Source organism: Gastrolobium bilobum, unplaced genomic scaffold (assembly GCF_033153095.1).
Source record: "Gastrolobium bilobum isolate Gb01-03AN ecotype WA unplaced genomic scaffold, APGP_CSIRO_Gbil_v1 utg51566, whole genome shotgun sequence".
Lineage (NCBI taxonomy): Eukaryota > Viridiplantae > Streptophyta > Magnoliopsida > Fabales > Fabaceae > Gastrolobium > Gastrolobium bilobum.
The window spans coordinates 1-22205 of record NW_026895246.1 but is presented as its reverse complement, the minus strand read 5'-3'; the positions used below and the strand labels follow the sequence as shown (position 1 = coordinate 22205).

General features: G+C 32.3%; 2 protein-coding genes and 1 non-coding gene across 3 annotated transcripts; all 3 read right to left on the bottom strand.

Moving 5' to 3' along the window:
* Nucleotides 1-250: 250 nt before the first annotated feature.
* LOC133301758 (U6atac minor spliceosomal RNA) lies at nt 251-307 on the bottom strand. The gene has a single exon (XR_009750242.1). It is a non-coding gene; the product is annotated as a U6atac minor spliceosomal RNA (small nuclear RNA).
* Nucleotides 308-3885: 3578 nt separating this feature from the next.
* Nucleotides 3886-5874, bottom strand: LOC133301708 (transcription factor MYC4-like). Its single transcript, XM_061501386.1, has one exon. The coding sequence runs from the start codon at nt 5635-5637 to the stop codon at nt 4096-4098; it is 1542 nt and encodes a 513-aa protein (XP_061357370.1). The 5' UTR covers nt 5638-5874; the 3' UTR covers nt 3886-4095.
* Nucleotides 5875-10841: 4967 nt separating this feature from the next.
* On the bottom strand, nt 10842-14970 carry LOC133301713 (rho GTPase-activating protein 5-like). The gene is made up of 5 exons (XM_061501393.1): nt 14504-14970; nt 13606-13726; nt 13386-13505; nt 12406-12636; nt 10842-11405 (listed from the first exon to the last, which is right to left on the bottom strand). The coding sequence occupies exons 1-5, from the start codon at nt 14968-14970 to the stop codon at nt 10842-10844; spliced, it is 1503 nt and encodes a 500-aa protein (XP_061357377.1).
* Between the last annotated feature and the right edge of the window lie 7235 nt (nt 14971-22205).

The following is a 22205-nucleotide window of genomic DNA, read 5'->3' as shown; positions in this document are numbered from 1 at the left end:
GAGAAGTCTTACCCCGGAGTCGTAACATGTCCGGGTAAATTGGATAGAACACAGGTCAAGTTACATAAACAACAAATAAGGGCTAGAGACAATTGATAGAACGGACTGATTTTGAATATCTGAAATTGTGGCTTATAATTTTCCTATAAGTTTTTTGCTTTTTCATACTCAAGTCTTATCCTAGTTCTATCACTCGGAGAACCTGGGGACCATGGGCCAAGTTTTATTTTTTTTCCTTCTTTTTTTTTTGAGACATTTCTCGTCCCTGTCAGGGGAGATGCCAACCATCTCTCCTTTCTATGAACACTCTTTTTCCTTTTTCTTCTCATTCTGCTTTCAACTAAAATTTAATAGTCATGCTATCTAAATAGACGTGAAAATGGAAACGAAAAATTTGGTACACAATAGCACTGATGCATAAAATCATACAGGACAATAGCTGCAAATATCAATGCGCGCACTTGGTTTAGGTTGAATCAGATGACGATATTCACACACGAATTAGTTACTGTAACTTTAATAGGATAGTTTCTAATTTGGTGAAAATGTAAATGATGTTAACAATTCACCTTTTCCTTTAGACACTTTCAGGAGGTGTTTGTTATTTTGCAAACTAGGGAGGAACTACATATAATTTTGCATGTCTGAATCTAGGACATGTGTGGTGGACATGATAAATTATTCATATTTCTGCTGATAAACTTAATTTTCCTTAAGGGGCTTGTGTTAAGATTCAACGTAATAATATAGAAAACTCTTCTTCCAAAATTAACCCTCTCCCTTCTTAAACTTGCTTAAAAATATGAGAGCTCATCCTACCATCGTCGTCGGCTTTAGGACACCGCCACAACTTGCCACCACCATTTCTATAGGCTAGCCAACACTTCTATCACTAGTAGTAGTAGCACCATCTTCATCACAATTGCCATCACAACCCCCATCCATTGCCACCAACGTACCATTGCCACCATGATGTATATTCTTAAAAGAAAAATCTTAACTTTCAACAAATAACGAATGTCTAACTTTATCCAAATATTGATACATACATAAAAAATGGCAATTAATTTAAAACATTTTTAATTTTTTTTTTGGTAAATATCTAAATTTTTTCATTTTGGAAAATTTTATAAGTTATTTTATATATTTAAATACACTTTGTTTAAAATATGACTTTTATTTAAAAATAAATAAATGGGAAGTAATCCATAAATAAATTAAAAGGAAAAAGTTTTAAAATCAAATTTTTAAAAAAATATATATAAATTTATGTTATAATGAATATTTTTGACTATTTATGTTATATTTCAATGCTATCCAGTTTTTTTCAAACACAAAATAGAATATCATATAGCTCATATAGTGCGGAAAATTTTTTGATGCTCCAGATCTCATGTAATCTTTTTATTCAGTGGATGATATTTGAACAAAATTTTTTTCTTCTCCCTCCTTAATAATTATCTTATTTTAATTGATCCGGACCACTTAATCAATGATAATTGGGGAACGATCGAAATTATTCTCCATAAGTCCATGTAGTGCATATTAAACACGGAGATCCGTACGAGCTCGTCATGTTTTTATTATTTTTTATTCTTATCTGACCTTTTTATTTTATTAGTCATTATTCTATTTAGTCCATCAACTAAGGGTTTTTGACGCTTTTGTCTATCATCCAAAACTATCCACCATCCTGCTCCTCTTTAATCGATTAACTTGAAGATTTGATTGGTTAAACAGTCAAAATACAGGAATTACGTTGACCCGAAATTTAATCGATTAAATATCCATCTTAATCGATTAAATTTCGGGACATTTAATCGATTAAGACACAATATTTAATCGATTAAATGTCGGCAGAAACCCTATATTTTTCCCTTTCTCGATCTCATTTCAAATATTATTGTTTTGTAAACTAATATCTCTCTTGTTTGTCATATGTAATCCTTGCAATCACGATTCTATTTCATCCCACATCTCTAAAGCCTTAATATTGTGAAATCATTGTCATTGCACTTATATATTCATTTGTTGCCCTCAAAATCCGAACCCTACTCCCAAATTCGTGTGAAAGATAAGCACAAGTCCAATCATGTATGTTACAATGATCTATTATGATGGAAAGCATTATGAAGGCCCCAATGGTGTTCAATTTAAAGGAAAAACAAAAATGTTGAAAATCAAACGGGACACTACATACAATGAGCTGAAGGGGAGAATTCACCAAAAATTGGGACTGCAAGGCAGCCAATGCGTTCATCGGATGATAGCCAGGGTAGAGTCTACAGTTAGTAAGGATGCTATATACTACATTGTAGGGGTGTCAATATAGGTTATGACACGTGGGTCGATCCACGACACGACATGAAAATTTGTGTTCGGGTTGACCCGTAAAAAAATTTGTGTTGTGTTCGTGATGGAAAAAACGACACGTTAAAAATTCGTGTCATGTTCGTGTTGAGGTATTCGTGTTAGTGTCGACCCATATTTTTTTTTAATTATTTTATTTTAATTATTTTTTTAATTTTTTTAATTTTGAACCATTTTTTTTAAATTTTGTTGTCAATTACCGTTTTGACCCCTATTTTGCGTGTTATTCGTGTCGTGTCAACACGCAAACAATTTGTGTCGTATCAATGTTGAAGATTTTAACATGAACAAAAATTCGTGTCGTGTCAAATTCGTGTCGTGTCAACCCATTTTGACACCCTTACTACATTGGTAATGTTATATGTGATGATGAAGATGTGAAATGTGTCATAGATGCAATTGTTGACCGAAAATTTCAAAATTTTATTGAGATATATATTGAAATAGATTGTGGTCAATCTTCATCTGCACCCATGCATACAAGAAGAGACCAATATTTTGGTCAAGAAGACATAATCGTCGATTTATCTGCACCTGCACCTGTCATAAGTCAGATAACACTGAGGGAAATAGATGAGGATGAGCACGAGGAGGATATGGACAGTGATGAGGACAGTGTTATTCCGCTAGGTGACACCTCAAATACTTACGTAGAGGGTGATTTTGACGCTGACACAAACTCAGAAAACCTGAGTTCCCAGGTTATGCCACCACTTTGTGTTGAGCTATATTCTGAGTTCCTAGGTAATACATTTAATCGATTAAATGTCCCGAAATTTAATTGATTATAGAGATATTTAATCGATTAAATTTCGGGGTCAACATAATTCTTGTATTTTGACCATTTAATTCATTAAATCTTCAAGTTAATCAATTAAAGAGAGATAATGTTAGTGAATAGTTTTGAGTGAAAGGTAAAATAATTATTAATTAATTAATGAGAAAGAAAAAGGGTAAAAAAAGCTATCAAATAAGCCATTAAGGTATCAAGTATCAACAATAAGACGAGTTGTCCTGCACCTTTTAATTATATCCAATATATTCACAAATAAACATAATAAAATTAAAAGCCCACCAACAAATGGTCACGCGGTTGAATTTACCCATTAAAGTATTATATGCATAATAGACACATGTTTTAATATTACATCCGTGCCCAGGATTAGATGCTGAGAAATCCTAGACAAGATACTGAACAGTGAATTTACCCATTGTGTTTTGATTTTTTTTATTTTTAAAACTGTTTTGTAGAATAATTATGAAAATAATTATTTTCTATATTTTTTTGTTTTAAAAGTTAAAAATCAAAATAAAAAGACAAAAATTTGATTCTAAAAATAAAAAAATAGTTACAATTTTTAATTTTTTTTTTACAAAACAAACTTTATCAAATAAATTTTTTTTTGTTCTTCAAACTAAAAAATTGTTTTTAAAAACAGCAATCAACGATAGCCTTAGTTTTGGTCTTCAGTCTTCAAAATCCAAAAGGATATGCAAATAGACAGGCGTCTTAGATTCCTCTGATCAACAACACATATTTACATAATTGCAGGTTGTAAGCACCACGACAAAGAGAAGAAGAAAAAAAAAAATTAATAAAAGGAAAAAATTGATTCAGAGCATTATTATTAGATGACGTACACAAAAACACAACTACTATGAACAGCAACATCTTCCAGAGATTTTTTGGGGGGGGGGGGGGGGGACAATATAATATTGCAACAACTACTGATCCAATCTCATGAGAATCGCAGATTTAAGAAGACCCTCTTCGCTTCGCATGCCATTAGGAATCTTAACAACAACATCTTGAAGCATAAGTTCATTAACACATGACATGCTAGCGTGGTGTACCTGAAACTCCAAGTCCCTCAATGCACCCATTAACCTTGCCCCTGGGTGGTTCACATTCTCCGATTGAACTCTCACCATTGCATCATTCCCTACGATCTTCACATCAACCTCAAGTGCAAAACCATGAGGCCCCTTTTGGTCCACCACCATTGAAGTTGTTGTTGTGCTCTGGTTATCCATTGTATCCCCCATTTCCAACTTCACTTTCTTGCTTGAATCCCTCTGATTCTGCGATTCCAACTCATCAATCTTCGCTTTCAGTTCGTTGATGTAAGCAACAGCATCTGATAACAGAGAAGCCTTGTCCATCCTCGACACGTTCGGAACCACCGATCTCAACGCGTAGAATCGGTGGTTCAGCTTCTCCCTCCTCTGTCTCTCTGCCTCCACGTGGTTCATTGGGGTTTCGCGGCCCAGAACCGGTTTTCTACCTCTCTTCTTTGGTTCTCTTTTCTCTATTGAGGTGTTGGTTGTTGTTAACAGTGGACAATCAGAGTCAGAATGTTCAGAATCCACATAAGATGATGACCCAAATTTGAGAACTGATGAAGAATCGTTCTTTTTCTTATTGGGTTCCATTTCCTTTCTCTTCCTCTGCCTATCTTCTTCTTCTTCGACACCGGCGATGATGCCTATGTCGGCGAAGGATATGTTGTTGTTGTTGTTGTTGTTCTCGTCGTCGTCGAAGATTTTGATTTGGTTAAGGTTCTTGTCGTCGTCGTGTGCCATGGCGGCAACAAGATCTGATAGTGGTGGTGGTGATGACGACGATGACGAACCTAACAGAGATTTGGCGTGTTGGACGAGACCCCAGTTTTGTTTGATGGTGTCGTAGGAACCCATTTCGACGACGCCGTTGGTTGTTGGGATGTAGATTAAGGTTTCGATCCCGTGCACGTGCGCGTCATTGGCTCTGTCGCAGTTGTAGAATTGAAGCTCGTGCTTGCTGTTCAACCAAAGAACGGAACCCAAGGCGAAGGCCTTGCCAGGGAGGGATGATGAAGGAGCATTGCCAACGGAGAAGGTGCGAGTCAACGACATGACATAGAACCACTCAGCGTCGTTTAGGTCGTCGTTTGTGCTTGTGTTGTTGTCGTTTATCAGGGATTGGATTTCTTTCATGATCTTTCTTCGCTCTTCGGAAATGGGGTCATGGTTTTGGGGGTTAATAGTTGTGTTCATGTCAGGTAGTGATTTTGGGGTGGTTTCTTTAGTGCCTTGGAAATGGCCTTCACCCCATGATAAGTAGAGGTTGCCATTTTCATCGTTCGTGGTTTGCCAAAAAATGGCGTAGACCCACCAATCAGGTTGGGTTTGGAGTAAAAATTGAAGCTTTTGATGAAGGGTTGGTGATGTGTTTTCTTGGGTCAGAGAGACTGAGGATGAAGAAGGAGAGATGATAAAGTCCTCCATAGAGAGAGTGAAATGGCAAGAAGCAAAAGAAGAAACAAAGTGTGTGTGTCTGTGAAAAGGGTGTGTGAGAGAGTGATGAGATTGGAGAGGTTGGGAAGAATGAAACAAGTGGCTAAGAAAAATTGGGCAATGGTAGAATAAAAGAGGAAGTTCTAAATGTTGTACGGATGGACAATCATTATAGCGTAAGGAAACAGTGTCAATTACCAAACACTCACTTGAAAAAAAATATATGGGAATTTTGGAGAGTTAGGATGGGTGAGTGGGGGGGTTATATGGTGAAGGGGGCAAGAGTGTTAAATTTGGTGGGAATGGCTGGGGAAATGGGGTCCAATTCAGCTTAATATGCAGTCACTATTGGGCACCACTAGCACGTGAAGAGAAAGCGAGAGGTCCACTGGCGCATGGATAGGACAATATAAGTGGTATGTGGGTTACGATTATGACTTGTATACAATAAACTAGAATCTATTGAATGAATTTCTGTGGCATCGTGTGAAAATAATAGTTAAGATTAAATAAAGTAATTGCTCCCTTTGGCTTATTAACTGTCACGTCGTTGTCTGTTTGCGACTTTTTAGTGCCATTGGAATAATTAGGAATAGGATACGACTTCTTTTATTAACAGGTAACCCAATTAAGGCTTCTTTTTCATTCTACAAGGGTACTTATGTGTAATTTTTTTTTTTACTAATAATTGCATGTTAACTAGAGTTAAAAGTTAAATATACTAATTAAGATTTTTTTTATAGCCTAAATAAGATTTATTTATTCTTGTATTTTTGCATTTGGTAAAATATATTAGCATATGGAACACTTTCCCACCTCCACTTGAAAATGCCTTATTTAGATCTAGAATTTGAATTCCAAAGAAAAAATTGAGCTGGACATGGACTTAGTATGAAAAAAAAAAACACATTGAGTTTGACCTGCCCGGCCTGTCAATAATAAATATGTACGTTTAATTTGACAAAGGTTGCTTCAATACGATTTCTTGTCAAAAGGGTGTCAATTCTTTTTAATAATTGTATTTAATCGTGCATTTTATTTAAAAAAATATAAAAACTACTTTTATAGTTTTCAGGAAAATGTTACTTTATATTTGAATTAAATAAATATGACTAATTTATTTTTAAAGTAGTAAAAAATATATTTATATACATACATAAGTGTGAGTGTGCCTCTCCCCCACCCCACCCCTCTCTCTATATATAAGTTTAATATATTAATATTATTAATATTTTACATTTAGAATTAAAGAATTCTATTAATATGAATAAAAATGTTATTACAAATGAACAATAAATAAATTAAAAAATATTCATATATATATATATATATAGAAAAACAAGTATCATGTTGTAGAACAATTTTTTTGTCATGCTATAGAGATAATAAGTATGGGTCCATCATGTTTAAAATAAAAAAGAAAAAGAAAAAAATGCAACACAAATATCGATGTATGTGTAGGAAACTTTGCATTTGTCATGCAACATGACAAATGCAAAACCCATATATATATATATGATATTATTATATAATAACTAAAAATTAAATATATAATACATTTTGTTGTATATATATGTTTGAAGATTTAACCTTCTATAAATATTAAATATTAAATATGTATTCAAAAATAAATATTTGATGCATATAATACTCAAGGACATTTTTTTTTTTGTTTTTTTTTTAATAACTTTTGTCGTATAAAAAACACAACTTGAGTATGGTTCATACTTTACGTCAAGAAATATCTCACTGACATAGTTGAGGCAAATAGGGGCTGTCACAATGAAGGTGTAGGGGAAGTATTGTGCGTTTAGAATATCTTATAATTTTCTTTTGTTTAGTATTTTAGGCTTGAATTCATAAATAATTTTTGCAACTTAGAATTTCTAAGACTTTATAATTTTTTATATTTGAGTGCAAAAATATAGTGACAGACTTATTGCACTAGTGCTACATTGGGGTAAATCGTGGTAATCTGAGTGTCCTGTTATTCTTCCTTTCATTTTTTATTTGCGAATATGTGTGATTGACACAACCAAAAATAGCGAAAACAAGAAATACACCTCCTTCTCAGCCTCTAAAGCTGGATATACTGTTAGTGTATAGAGTCTATATTTTTGCCCTGCACAAATTCAATAAATCTTGCTCAAGGATGTCATTTTTTATTTTTTATTTTTGGTTGAAATGGGTGTGTGCAAGTATCGAGTAGTATTGTTCTGGTAAATTTTTCAAAAAAATCCCAATATTTTAGAAATATAAGAATGTATAAATGTTAGTACTTAGTAGTTTTTGATATAGTTGCACTAATGACTTATACAATAAGCAATCAAAATTTTCTTCTTTGATATATCATTGTATGTATACTGTTCTGCCGAATCAAAATTTTGATGTAATTGCCCAAGACTCAAAATTTCGAAGACCTTAATTCAATTTTGGAATGTTTGCTAAACAACTTGGAGACTTCAAATTGATAAGATTTTTAGAGTGGTTGGACCATCATATCCTCAATAACGTAATTGAACAACTAGATCGAGAAGATATATTTAAACGTAAATGATGTTTTCATATGAAAGGGGAAAAAACAAAGCATATTTAATGGAAAAACGGCAATCCAAACATAACATATCTTTCTTAAAATAAATACACATATGTCATATGTGTATTAATACTTGTCACAATGTTATCAAAAAAAAAAAAAAAAATACTTGTCACAATAAATAATGTTTTTATCATGCTGTCAGATTATCAATAATTCTACACTTGAAAATTAATATATGATATTTTAATTATGAAACTTCTAAGACCAGACAAAATCTTTCCTAGATTTCAAGATAATCTTGAGCTCTCTATTTTGTTTCATCTCCCTGTTTGATACTTTGCCTAGGAGTATTTCACCAATATTAAGGTACGATAACATATAAAACTTAGAGGGATGCATTAAAATAAAAATTTATTTACATCACTAACGCTGCTGATTGGCGATCAATTTAATACATTTATATGCTGTATACACTTTAAGTAATATTTTAATGTTCGTAAACGTGAATCACGAGTGAAAAACTTGTGCAGCATTATTAGAAGAATGATGAGGTACACTCAACATATTTTATTCTTGCTTATTCTTGTCGTTGATCTTACTATAACATTCACAGTAATTTTTTAACCGTAGTGCCTTGCTTTGCGGCTTGAATACTCCTTAATTACAAATTTGATATTCTATAATATTTCTCTTTTTAACACATGTCATTTATATATATAGCTTCATCTCAACGTACCTTTTTTTAACACTTGTGGACCATTCCTTTAGTTAACTTAAGTTAATTGTATTATTATTTATTCGAGCACATAACTCAAGCAAATTATTAATTTATAGTAGGGACACAATTCGAATATTTTTAGTACTAATTTTTTTTTTATTATCAATCTTTGGATTTTTTAATTTAAAATTAATTAAAATTTATTTGTTTTATAATTTACTCTTTTGAACGTGTCTATTGTCACATTTAAACTATGTAGTGTAGCAAATGGGTTGATTTTTTGATTTTACCAGAAATTATGTTGTTAGATAAATTGATGGCTCTGTTTTAACTATTAATAACGCACTTACCTTGTAAAGAAATATAATTTTATTAATTTTATTCTTCATACAAGCATGACACAGATGCTGCATCACTTTTCATCTAGAGGTTAATTTAACTTTCTCCCTTCTTTCTTTTCTATAATAATAATAAAAAATTATCCTACAAACATGCAATGCACATGAGATAAATTGAATAATTAAAAAGCACTTCAGCTAAGTTTATCTAAGGAAGGTGTATTTGACAAAGTCAAATTGAGGGATAAACCCAATTCACAGGAAAAGTATAATAAAATTTTCTTTGTTTAACTACGTCAAAACGATGTCTTTGTGAATTGCTTTTATTGTGAAACTAAATAGTAACATGTCCATGTCACCTTTTACTTATCAACAAATAAATTTTTTTGCAAAAAAAAAAAAAAAACATAAACCCATGAGACGGTGCTGATGGAGTGATGGTTCATAAACTGTTTAGTGCGATATGAATTCGTGCATTGTATCATTTCGACAAATAATATGGATCATCTACTTTTACATGAAAGAGCAAATTACCCACTTAGAAAAGAAAGTTTTGGTTAAATAAATTTTTTTAGTGAGTGGCAACAAGCTTACATAAATCACGACACCCACTAATCTTTTCTAAATATGCCAACATAGGGTTCCTTTTACATATCTAAATCTTCTTAATTGAAATTGAAATTGAAATAGCAGATAATTAAGATAAGGAATATTACATTACAAATTAAGATAAGAAAATTGATTTTTTCGGAGTGCTCATGGGTTTCTGCCTCTTGGGTATTGAGTTTGGTTATCTTGGAGTAACATGGGCCTTGGTCTCTCACTCTCTTGGGTTGGTCTGTGAATTGGGCTGCATCAGTTTCCTATGTAAGCAGTTCTTCAATATATACTGGAAGCAAGTATGAAAAATAGTGGTAAATTATTCTATATTTTGGGTAAATAAATTAACACAAATGTTAGGAATTTACTGAATGATACACTTTTTTTTAATATACTCTCTTCCACTAAATAAGATGTGATCCTAGTTGATTTAGTGAGACCCTATATTTTAAATCAATTTAATTACTCTCTAAGAATCATGGAAGACCGATAAGCTAGTATTTTATTTATTAGTGATAAAAAATTCAAAATTCAAAATAAAAAAATAGCGCTCAAGTCCAGCGTCAGACTGCTGGTTGCATCAGAAAACTAAACTCCTCAATAAATGAACTTAAAATCATGAAGATCTATTCGTAGAATCAAGTAAATATTAACCAAAAAATAATAATTTACAAAATTTATAAACTTAATTTGTGTGAAATAAATAAATTTGCACTTATAATAAGAGAGAATAAAAGATTTAAAAATTATATAACAATGTAGATTTTTACATTAAGCCAGTCTTAGTCGGATTAATTTGATTGAGATTCTTTGAAGTCAGCAACTAAATTTTTCTAGACAGTAATCATTTGCAAGAGCCTTTGTCAACAACGTCTTTAAACATCTTATATGAACATACAATTCTTCTAAGAAACCAAGCACTAGTTGTAACTGATACTATGCTAGTTGCTAAATGCACAATCTCACACAAGCCATAAAAGCAAAGCATGCAGAAGCATTATTAGGCCCAAGCTTCTCCACCTCCTTCCCTAGCATTTACAATGCCAAGACTTGAAGGCTTCTTAGTTGGCTTGCTCAATTGAAACACAGGGTGGCTGCATAGTTTGCGCACTCCTTTTCTTAATCTCAACCAATGTTCACTATCATATCTACGCCTATAAGTGTAACTATTTTCTAAAGGGCCAGTCTCATATGTAGATTTTGTGCTATCACCATTTGGAACAGATTTGAATACCCCATCTCCATTAATCATTTCCTCAGAGTTCCGAAGTTTCTCAACACTCAATTCTATTCTTCCTAATGTAGAAGTCCTCGAGAATTTTCTTTTGGTAGTAGGTGTCTTTGTCATTGTATCACAAGCATCTTCAGTTTGCTCACAAGATTCCTTCCTGTTAGATTTGAAAGGAGAGGGATCATCTTTGCAGGATGGAGAATCCAAGCATGATGAAAGCAATCTAGCATTAGCTATTGATTTCTCTCTTTCTCTAAGGGTTTTCAGAATCAATGTCTTCAGGAGGTTCATAACTTGCACTGCATGAATCAATGCAGTCAAAGGGTCTGCCATCTGCATAATAAGCACAAGGAAGATATCATTTTATAATATGCTCAAGCATAAAAAATATGTGCATACAATTGCTGATTATTGTTCACACTGTTAGAGAAAGATAAAAAACCATTACGAGTTCATCACTTAATAGCTTAAACTTTTAGGTTGAAATGGTTGTCTATCATAGTATTAGAGACCATAGAGTCACTAGTTTAATCCTCGCTACCCCCACTTTCTAGTGGAATTAAATCAGCACAAGGTAGAATAAAAAAGGTCTGTGCAATATCCACGCTTCAAACTCAAATGGCTGTTTTGTGAGATGATGTGTTAGAAATATAATATAAAATCATTGAAGGCCATCACTTACCACCTTGAGATGGCTATCAGAGCCTTCGTGATTACGGGATTACGAGTTCAATCCTTACAGCCCCCACTTTTTAAAGGATTTATATCAGCACAAGGTAAAACAAAAAACTATTATACCATGCTAATTCTACAAAGAGTAAAGTACATTTTGGGTCTTAACAAATATTACGAGGCCCAATTTAATCCCTTAGAAAAAAAAGTCAACTCATGGTCCATCTGAAATTCAAAATAGACCCATGTTAGTCTTTTTGAGAAACTTACATGGGTCTTCTTTGAATTTCAGAGGGACCATGATTTCGACTAACTGGATTTATTTTGAATTTCAAAAGGACCACAAGTCGACTTTTTTTCCCTAAGGGATTAAAATGGGCCCCGTGATTTTTATTGAGGACCCAAAAGATACTTTACTTATCATGTATGAAAACAGCTTGAATTTGTCATTGCTCCTTAAAAATGACCCTCTCAGTTGAGTTTATTTTAAGCAGCAAAATGGTCCAGACATTAGCAGAGAATCAACATATTGAGAATGAGAAATTCTGTTGCTCTACCCGAAGATAATAGCTTGGTAAATGAGCCGAATTAAATTGTGTTTAAGAATAACCAACCAGAAGAAAGAAAATCACATATATTTGCATCATATTGTTTAACAAACCTGTGTCATGTTGGGTGCAAAGACCATAGCAACATTGCGTGCATTCATCTTGTTGAACTGTTCATTTTCAGCAACATCTGCCATCAAATTGATTGCCCAGTCAAGCAGTGCAGCTTCTGTTGAAGGAAGTAACTCCACAAGATTAGTACAATCCGCTTCCGTGTTGCACTGCATCACTTGCTCTGGGGTGAGAGAATCAAGTACCCCAGTTGGAAGCTCTCTAAACCAAGCCTACAAGCCATGAAAAAGAAGAAATGGGAAGAAAACATCAATAACAGTTTGAGGAAAATTATCCACATGTTCACCCGCAATAATTCATTAATGCAGTGGTACTTTGTTGTTTATAAGAAATAATGCCTTAATAAAGCACACTAATCAATAAATGAAGAGCAAAGAGTTCCAGTTCATCAATCTTAAGATTTTCTTGTAAGTATCTATCTTGCTAACCCAAATTTAGTACTAAACTCTTGTTGACATATAGGATTATTATTTCATTCACATTCATTTTTGCAGACCACACACAGAAATCAAGGTTATGTTCGAGTTCCATTTCCAAATAATTTACATATTATATACATAAGTGAAAGACTTTGGAAACTCTCAAATATATTGTCCATCAAATGTTTGAAGGATCAATGACAAATCCCATACTAATTTTAGCATAAAAACTATGGGTTCACTTTTTCTACCGTCAGTGTAGATAATTTATCTACATTGAGCCCAAAATGACGTCGTTTTGAGGCAGAAATCAAAGTATTTTTGTAATTATAATTTATTTCAAGGTTATAATAATCTTTTTCATTATAATTTTTTAAATTTTCGACCCAAAACTACATCGTTTTTGGAGCGAACGTAGATAACCTTATCTACATTCACTGTAAAAACATTAAAGCCAAAAACTATTAAGTGAAAATCAAAGGAGTAGATTCCAATTAATTCTAATGCAGTAGAGAAGTTGAACTAGGCATCTTAGTAAATACCTTCATCAAACCAGATAAACAATGAACATCAATCCCATGTGGCACTACACCTTTGTTTAACTGATCACGAACGAACTCTTCTTGGCTATTCTCAGCATTAATACGGAATATTCCTTCTGCCTTCAGGCATGGAAAGCATGAAATTAGACCTCAAAAGTAAAATGTAATTAACATTGAGTCAAATGATTTTAACAAATAATCCAACACAAACAGAACATACTTTAAGGCCTCCCTCTGAATATAATTGCTTTTGCATCTTCAGCAGAATCGTAGGGACACTGTTCCCCCTATCATCATAAGAGCACTGCATCGACTTTGCAGAAACTCCAAATACCTTTGCACTGCATGATTTAATGACGGTATTAGAACTAAGTCAAACAAAAACAGGAAGATAGAAGGACATAGATAAAAGGCAAACACCACATGATCAACTCAAGGACCATTTCTAAATTGTATTGGCTATGCAGCCACAAATCCAGACACAAAAATCTTTTTTCTTTGATTTTAAGTAATAAAACCTAACAGTGTATTTTGAGTTGGAGATGCTAGCCAACTAATACACTAAACGCAAATGTAACCTTGTTCCTCTCCTATCAGCCTAACCACTCCACCATTGAAACCTATTATGTGCAATAAAACCGAAGATAAATTTTGGTGGATTCACAGGTTATATGAAGCATCCAACAAGAAAAGACCAGCATTTTGATGACATCAACTTGAAATTGAATCAAGTTTGAACTTTGAACTGATATAAACCAAGTGATAAAGCAGAAACCTTTCTTTAGAAAGGTTTATATAATTTTCATGGAACCTTAAATTCAGAAACTGTAGTTAAATTTTGTTTTGAACTTGTAACTAAACACTGAGAAGATAGGTCAACAAGAAGCCCTTTTAATCATAGCCACAAACGAAACCCAAGTTTTTTTCCTCCCCCATTTTAGAACACCCTGGTGGATGCATAAAATTCAATCAACTGCATTTAGCAGTGAAAATTGACACACACTCTGATCCGAAGAAAATCACAACAAAATTGAACCTTTAGCCTTAATTCAATAACCCATTTTCATGTTCTAAAAACAATAGAGATTAATAAGAAGAAAAACAAAAGACAAATTAACCTGGCACTAGGCACCCTGGTGGGTACCTCTGGTTGAAGCTCTGATGGCAAACCCAGAAAGCCATTGAACCTATCAAAGGTAACATGAGAGACATGGCGCACTTCGGTTGGCCAGCTTATATCCATGGATGAAACATCTTCCCTCTCCACACTGCAAGTTACCAGTGATTTCTTAAGCGCAGCCACAAGAACATCCAATATTGCAAACTGGTGTTGATTATGGGATTGGTTGTTTCTTCTACCTACTTTTGGACCAGGATTTGTGAAGGGCATTGAGACATGGTTGCTTGAATTACCACCATCATTATCATCGTCATCATCGTTATCACTGTCTAATTCTTCTTCTTCTTCTTCTTCTTCATAATCTTTCTCCTTGTTGTTAACATCTTGGAAGAATGGACCTGGTGGAGAAGGGTTGAACTCACCACCCACAAGTCCACATGATTTGGATCGAAATAGCCGCGTCATTTTTTGGGTTAATTAACTAGCAAGCAATAATGGGTTGGCGCTAGCTAAACTTGAAAGGATCTGAGTATTAAAGTGAGGTAAAACTAAAAAGGGGTTTAGTTAGTTACTCATAAAAATGTGATTATAGGTTCGGTAAGTAAAGTTCGTGGTGAAAAGTGCAAGGAGAAGAAGAATTGAAGAAGAGTTGAAGAAGAGGAGAAGAAAGAAGAGAAGTGAATGAGTTTGGTTGAGAGGGAAAGAGTAAACGACAATTGGATTGGGATGGTAAGCTGTTAAGGTTGATAGAGACATTAGACATGTTGCTTTCCTTTTTGTTTGTGTTTGTTTTAGTATCATGTTGGTAACAGAGTAAGAAAAACAAAATGGCAGAGAGAGAATGGTGTATGGACAAAGAGAAAGAGTAGAAGTGGACGTGAGAGTGAGTGTATTTTTGGGATTTTATTGGTGACATGTTTTTTCTAGTTATAAGATACGTGTGTATCCATTACACGTGACTCCCACATACACAGCAGGAGTTAGATTTTTCTCAGCAGCGCGGGACTCTAACGTTTGACTCTATCTTCCTACTGCTGCACTGAACAACAGTAATCTGCTACAAAAGTATGACACCAATTATCTTCAACTTGAAATATTTTATTAATTTATAATTATATATTATGAGTAATATATAATTATAATATTAATTTTTTTTCTTTAGATATTGTTTACAGATGTAAAAAATAGAAAAAAAATATAACTTTAATATTATAACTACATATTATCCATAATACATACTTATAAATTATTAAAAATATATAAGTTATATCTTTTTAAAATGACAAATTTTTAACCCTTGGTGTTAAAAATCAAAGTGCCAAATTAATTTTTTTTTTTTTACAAAGTTAGTACAGTTGCCTTGCCCCTGCAAGTCTTTTAATATTGAACAAGTTGTTTGTACACTTCTTATCACATTTATTGGGTAATTAACGTTTATTTGAACACATAATTTTTTTAACAAATTTGCAAAATACAGATTTAATGATGATGAAGAAAGATTAAATATTTTATCATAAAGAATCAATTCAATCAAAAAGTTTAAATTATTGAGTGAGACTATATTAATGATTTTATATATCTTTAATATATCCCTCATATAAAAATCTACTGAGATTGAAGGATGAACAATGCACAGATCAACCTACGAGTTATCTATGCTAAGAAACTTTATAAAACTCAATTAATTATTAATTAAATGAGGACGATGATAATTGAATCCATGACACTGAGACTTTAATATCATATAAAAAAATTAATTCAACCCAAAAATTTATATATGTTCGGTGATGCTACTTTAATAATTTTATACATGTCTGACAACTAATTTAAGTATCACACTACTAATCCAATCTTAGTAAAACAGTATAAAATGATGACAGTCTATATTTGGAGTATTAAGTGGATTCTACATTAGACTAATCTTTAGGTAGGTGTATTTAATATTAGGCAAACAAAATTCTCATTTACAAGAATTTTTATAATAACAAAATAATTATATACTATGGATAGTATTTAGTTATAAATTTTTACAAAAATTAATAATTATGTATTACGGATAGTACATAGTTATAATATTAAAGCTTTTTTTATACATCTTATAACTATGTACTACCAATATTATATAGTTATTTTTTTTTTCAAAAAATTCCTGTAACATGAGAAAAAATGAATCCTTAATATTATAGCCATTTAAATTAGGGCTTTTCTTTTATCATGTTACATGCGGTAGCATCTCTCATGCTATAGATATAATAAATGATGTGGCCACCACTTGTTAAAAAAAAAAAGAGGATAACACAGATTTCGATGTCTCATAACATTAGAAAATTATCTCCTATTACAATAGAAAATGATTTTCCTTTAAATTAATAGTTTGACATGTTTAAAAGACATTTTTTAAAAAGTAGATATATTTGTAATATGATTTTTACAATTTTAAGTTTTAACACATATTAACTATTTATTTTAGTGTCTATAACTTATCGTATCCACTTAATAGGATTTTTTTTAACTACAATAACACATGTATGAAATGCCTACAAGAAACTATCCCTTATTTTTTCTTTTCTTTAAAGAATATAACTTTCTATAGGTTTATATAAGATTTTCGTTTTAATAATTTCTTCCCACAAATATTTTAGTTTCTACATTTTTCTTTTGAATATCAATCTTTATATGTTCACTCATTTTTTAAGACCAATATTTTAACTATAAAGATTAATCCTTCATGAAAAATAGAGACTAATTAACACCTTAATGAATATAAATTATAAATGATGTATCAAAAAATAAATTATAAATGAATAAAAATAGTAAATAAATAATTATGCGTAACCGTGGGGCCAAAACTCTAACAAGGTTAAACTAATAAACTTATAACCCGCTTAAATTTTAAATTAATGTCGAATTTTAAAAAATCTGGCTGTGAACTTCGGAGTCATAAATATTAAAAGATATCAAATAATACTAAAACGGTCCTAATTTTAATAAATTAGAATAAAAGTATTAAAAGGGAACTTTAACAATTTTATATAAGCATGCTTTCCATCTCGAATCTCCGACCCTTCTGTCTCATGATAATAATAGAAGTGTTGAAGGCACTTTTTTTATACCGTTTCGTCATGTTCGCATATATGAAAAGGAATTGGCGTCATCTTATGCCACAAGTTTCCTTTCCTCTATACTATGCATATGTTGTCGTGGAACGGAAGAAGCACTATCTATGATGAAGTGGTCTTGGACATTTTACCAATTTCAAGAATAAAGTGATCCCATCATCGCTCCCATACGCTCACGCACCAAATAGGGGGATTCGCATACTATATGATTAATCCACACCTATTTATCTTTTAATTCACAATATGAATTATTTAGGTAACTCAAATCGGGCAAAAGCATATTTTTAAGACTCTTGGGCAAAAAAAAAATGCTCAGTAAATAAGTTTTTTTAAATTAATGTAGTGAAATGTATTACTGGTACAGATATGACTAGTCTCGTCAATGATCCTAACAAGACTGATGTTATGTCAACGTAATGTAGACAGTTCTGTCATAGTAAAACTTCTTAAGGTCATAATTTTTTATTCGGGTATTCAAATTAGACGATTTTTTTATTTCATATAACTTTTCGAGATTTACGCAATTAAACCTCATTTGACATATTTTATCTCCTACAAACAAAATTTGAATTTGTAATAATTGTACCACAATTACAAGAACATTTAAATCCAGAAGCTCCTGAGTTCTTTCCAAATCAACACCATAAGCAGCAGCACATGCCATCGATTGACACGTTTTATCTATGTGAATGATGTTATTTAATTTCTTTTCTTATTTTTCAACTATCCAACAATAACAGATAATGACAATGGTTTCCTCTCCATCAACGCGCACAGGCAACAACGAATAACAACGTTTCTTCTTACATAAAGCCCCAAAGTACTGATCTTGTTGCTGAAAAAATCGTTGCCTCAGAGGTTAATCGTGGGAAAACTAGGCCAAGAAATCGATGGCACGTGCTGCAGCTCATGGTATTGGTTCGAAAAGGACTCGAGAGCTTCTGGGTTTAAACGGTCTCATAATTGTGGAACTATTATTGCAAATTCAAACAATGTTTGTGGGAGATAAAATATGTCAAATGAGGAATCATTGCGTAGATCTCGAAAAGTTATGAGAAATAAAAAAAATACCTAATTTGAATACCCGAATCAAAAGTTATGGTCTTTTGAAGTTTTACGATGACGAGACTTCCTACGTGGTGGTGACATGACATCAGTCCCGTCAGTACCAGTGACATGTTTGACTGCATTAATTTGAAAAAACTTATCTAATCAGTTTTAACTGGACAATTCTTTTGCCCAACGATATTAAAATGGTGTTTTAGTCCTCCAAATCGTGAATCAACTATTACATAATTGTTTAAATTTAACCAGTATCTTAAGTTCGAGTCCTGAATACGTGTTAAAAATTTCATAAGAAAATTTTTGCTATCCTTATAATCTTGCCCTACTCAAACTTAATTAATCGAATAATCAATAAGTCGGTGAAAAATAATGGAATTATGGGGGTAGGATTTATTCAAGAAAAAAATGTATCTTTGATCACTTCACGTCACGAAAGATACCCAACCTTCAAACAGAGGAATAACAGGTTGTCAAGAAAAAAAGTTGGAGAAAGCAAATTTCATAGCTAGGAAGATCCAGTCACGTCGTTTTGCTATGCTACATATAGATTTAGATCGCTTTAGATTATTAATCATTCGAGAAAAAGAAAGATTTTCAACATTATGAAGGTTATAACTCGTAATGGAATTATTGCGGAGCTTTGGGTTTGGATTCGCACACAAAAGTAACGCCTCTGATTTGGAAGGTTTTGGAACTTTGCTTTCGAGAGTCACATGGCTACATGTTATTTTGTACCTTCCTTGTTCGAATGTGAGAACTTTATTTTGGTGATTAAAGAATTCGCCAAAGTTTACCTAAGTCAGATGGATTACATAATGCCATTTCCCTACTGGTAGGGCATGGTATGGGCCACACTCTCGATCCATTAATATAAATTGTTGAAAGATGGTGAAGGTACATGAACATGACCATGCACATCATGCAAATGCAGCTACCTGTCCTTTCATTGTTATGCCATCACCGCTTGAATATTGATCTTACGGTGTTTCTCTTGTCCTTATCCCATCTGGATGCATCATTCATGTATTTTTAGCTTGTACCCTGTTTTACAATTTCTATCTTCAGTTAATATTTTCGTGTTATCTAATTTCGATCACTTAAAAATAAATTAGTTTTACCACCAAGTACATGAATCAATTGATGGGAAGTTGTTTTAAGTTAATCAATGATCTCGAGTTTGAATCCAAACTATTTAGTGTCTGTTCGCGGCCAGATATTATATGATACCTAAAATAATAATTTAGTTTTTTTTTTTTTAATTACATGTTGAAATCTTGTAGGAGTGCTATTACGATGTCGTTTATATTTGGATACAGATTTTGAAAGCCCAAGATTGAATCAACTCCAAAATGACTGTATTAGATAGAATGAATTCCATGTTACATTGGAGGGGCAGAGAAAGCATTTTGTCCGCATTACACGCACTACTTCGATCCTGTCTTGTTTACTTTTGAACACTATGGTCCACTTTCAAAAATAGAAAATAAAGTAAGGTTCACAAGCGCTTGAAAGCATTATAAACGCTGCAGTAATTACTAATTAGCATGTCAAAAATAAATTACCAAAAAGAAAATTTACCTCTTTATCGTATTTGGAAAATGTTTGGTATATGTATAAGAAATTGTGCTATATGTGTAAGAATTGTACAAATGATCACTAAAAATTAGTACCACAAAAAAAGGTCATTGATTAGTAAATATGCTTTCACAAATAATCACTTTTCATGTAGTTAATTGAGTTGTTAATCTCTTCATAGTTTAATGATAAAAATAACATAGTTTACTTTGGGGGGGGGGGGGGGGGGGCAATCTAAATTTTTTGTGGGGGCAATTTTTTGTTTTGTTGGTTGGTGTGGGACTAACTAATTAAAGGGTATACATCCATTTTCTGTATACACTTGCCAGTCAAACCTTGAATTTAGTTCAGCAGGCCCTGCCTCTATAAGACTCCTTTCTAATATAAGCTATATTTTGAAAAATCATAGTTAATGCTTAGTTGCTTCTGCAGACATTCCAATATCACACGTACTAATGATCAATTATGATCATCATATCCTAACACAACCACCATCATTTATATGCTATTAGAGTCATTGTCATGTGGTTGCCTTTGAAGCATTGAAGAGCATGCACTACCAATTCCAAGCATATATATAATTCTATACTGGCCTTTTGCGTAGATGAGTTACTTTTAAGCTACTCGAGAGAGCGTTTACTTTGGAGGGTGAGAATGAATTAGGTGAAGGTCTTCGATCGTGTTGAACTGTTTAGCTGAACAATACCAACTAGAATAAAAGTTGTTAACGAACATAAATGTGAGCTGTAAGCATTGAATGTGCAGACAAGAATTGAGTGTACATATGGAGACAAAAGTTCATCTAATTTATGTTTGAAGTTAGTAAGCAAAGGTATATTTATTTTTAAATTATTTAATAAATTATAATCATGTGATGTATTTTATAAAACTAATTGCTCGTTTAAAGTTAAACTAATGTACTTTAAAAGTTTTTCTTTTTGTCATATACTAGCCGGCATATATTGAAGATAAGATATCTTACATTATTGTTGGTATAACTTACGTTATTTGTAGGAATCAGTGACGATATAGTTACTTGTATCTTAGAAGTTATAAGCTTTTGGCACTTTGTGGCGGGCATATTTGTCTGACATTTATTCATTGGAAGAAATTGACTCAACAAGCGGGTCTGATCTCATAAATTCTATTAAAATTTGTGATTATTTATTATTTTATTTTTATATATACATCATTTCTCTTAGATTAGTCCATCAGAATTCCAAATTTATGTACTCGTAATTCAATTTACTTTTAAAATTTAATTAAGTAATTTTTATAAACAACCCAAGGAGTTAATTTAACGATAAATAAACATATGATTAGCGATTCAGACACATATATAATCACAAGTTTAAATGTATAACTATATTAATTATGAGATTAATGTTTCTTATGTTGTATGAGATAATTTTATCTCTTATACACACATAAAAGTGTGTGCAGCCCATATGAGACCATGTAAAGAGAAGAGAGAAAAAAAAAAAAATATAGATCCCACACATTTTTATGTGTGTGTAGGAAGTAAAATTATCTTCAAATATGAAAAAAAAAATTAATCCCATTAATTAGTTAGGGCCTTAGTATGTGTGCGCAAGCTATAACATTTTACTAACTCACTCTTTATATTAGGTGTATACTTTTTCCTTTGATATTTATTGAAAGTTATTAGATGAATTTGTATCCAGGGAGTTTATTTTGTAGAACGGTCGAGAAAGGAGAGACTTGAAAGATAAACCTCTCCTCTTAATGAATTACTTAGGAGCTGCAACATTCATCAATTTTTCCCTTCATGACCAAAAATAAATAATTTTTTTATGACCAGACAAATCCACTTTTATGTAGAAGAAATTCAAACTATAGTTGAATTTGTCAATAGTACATCACAAATGGATGTGTCAATTGAGCTGGCGATTTTTGCTATTGTTTTTGGGCCATCATTAG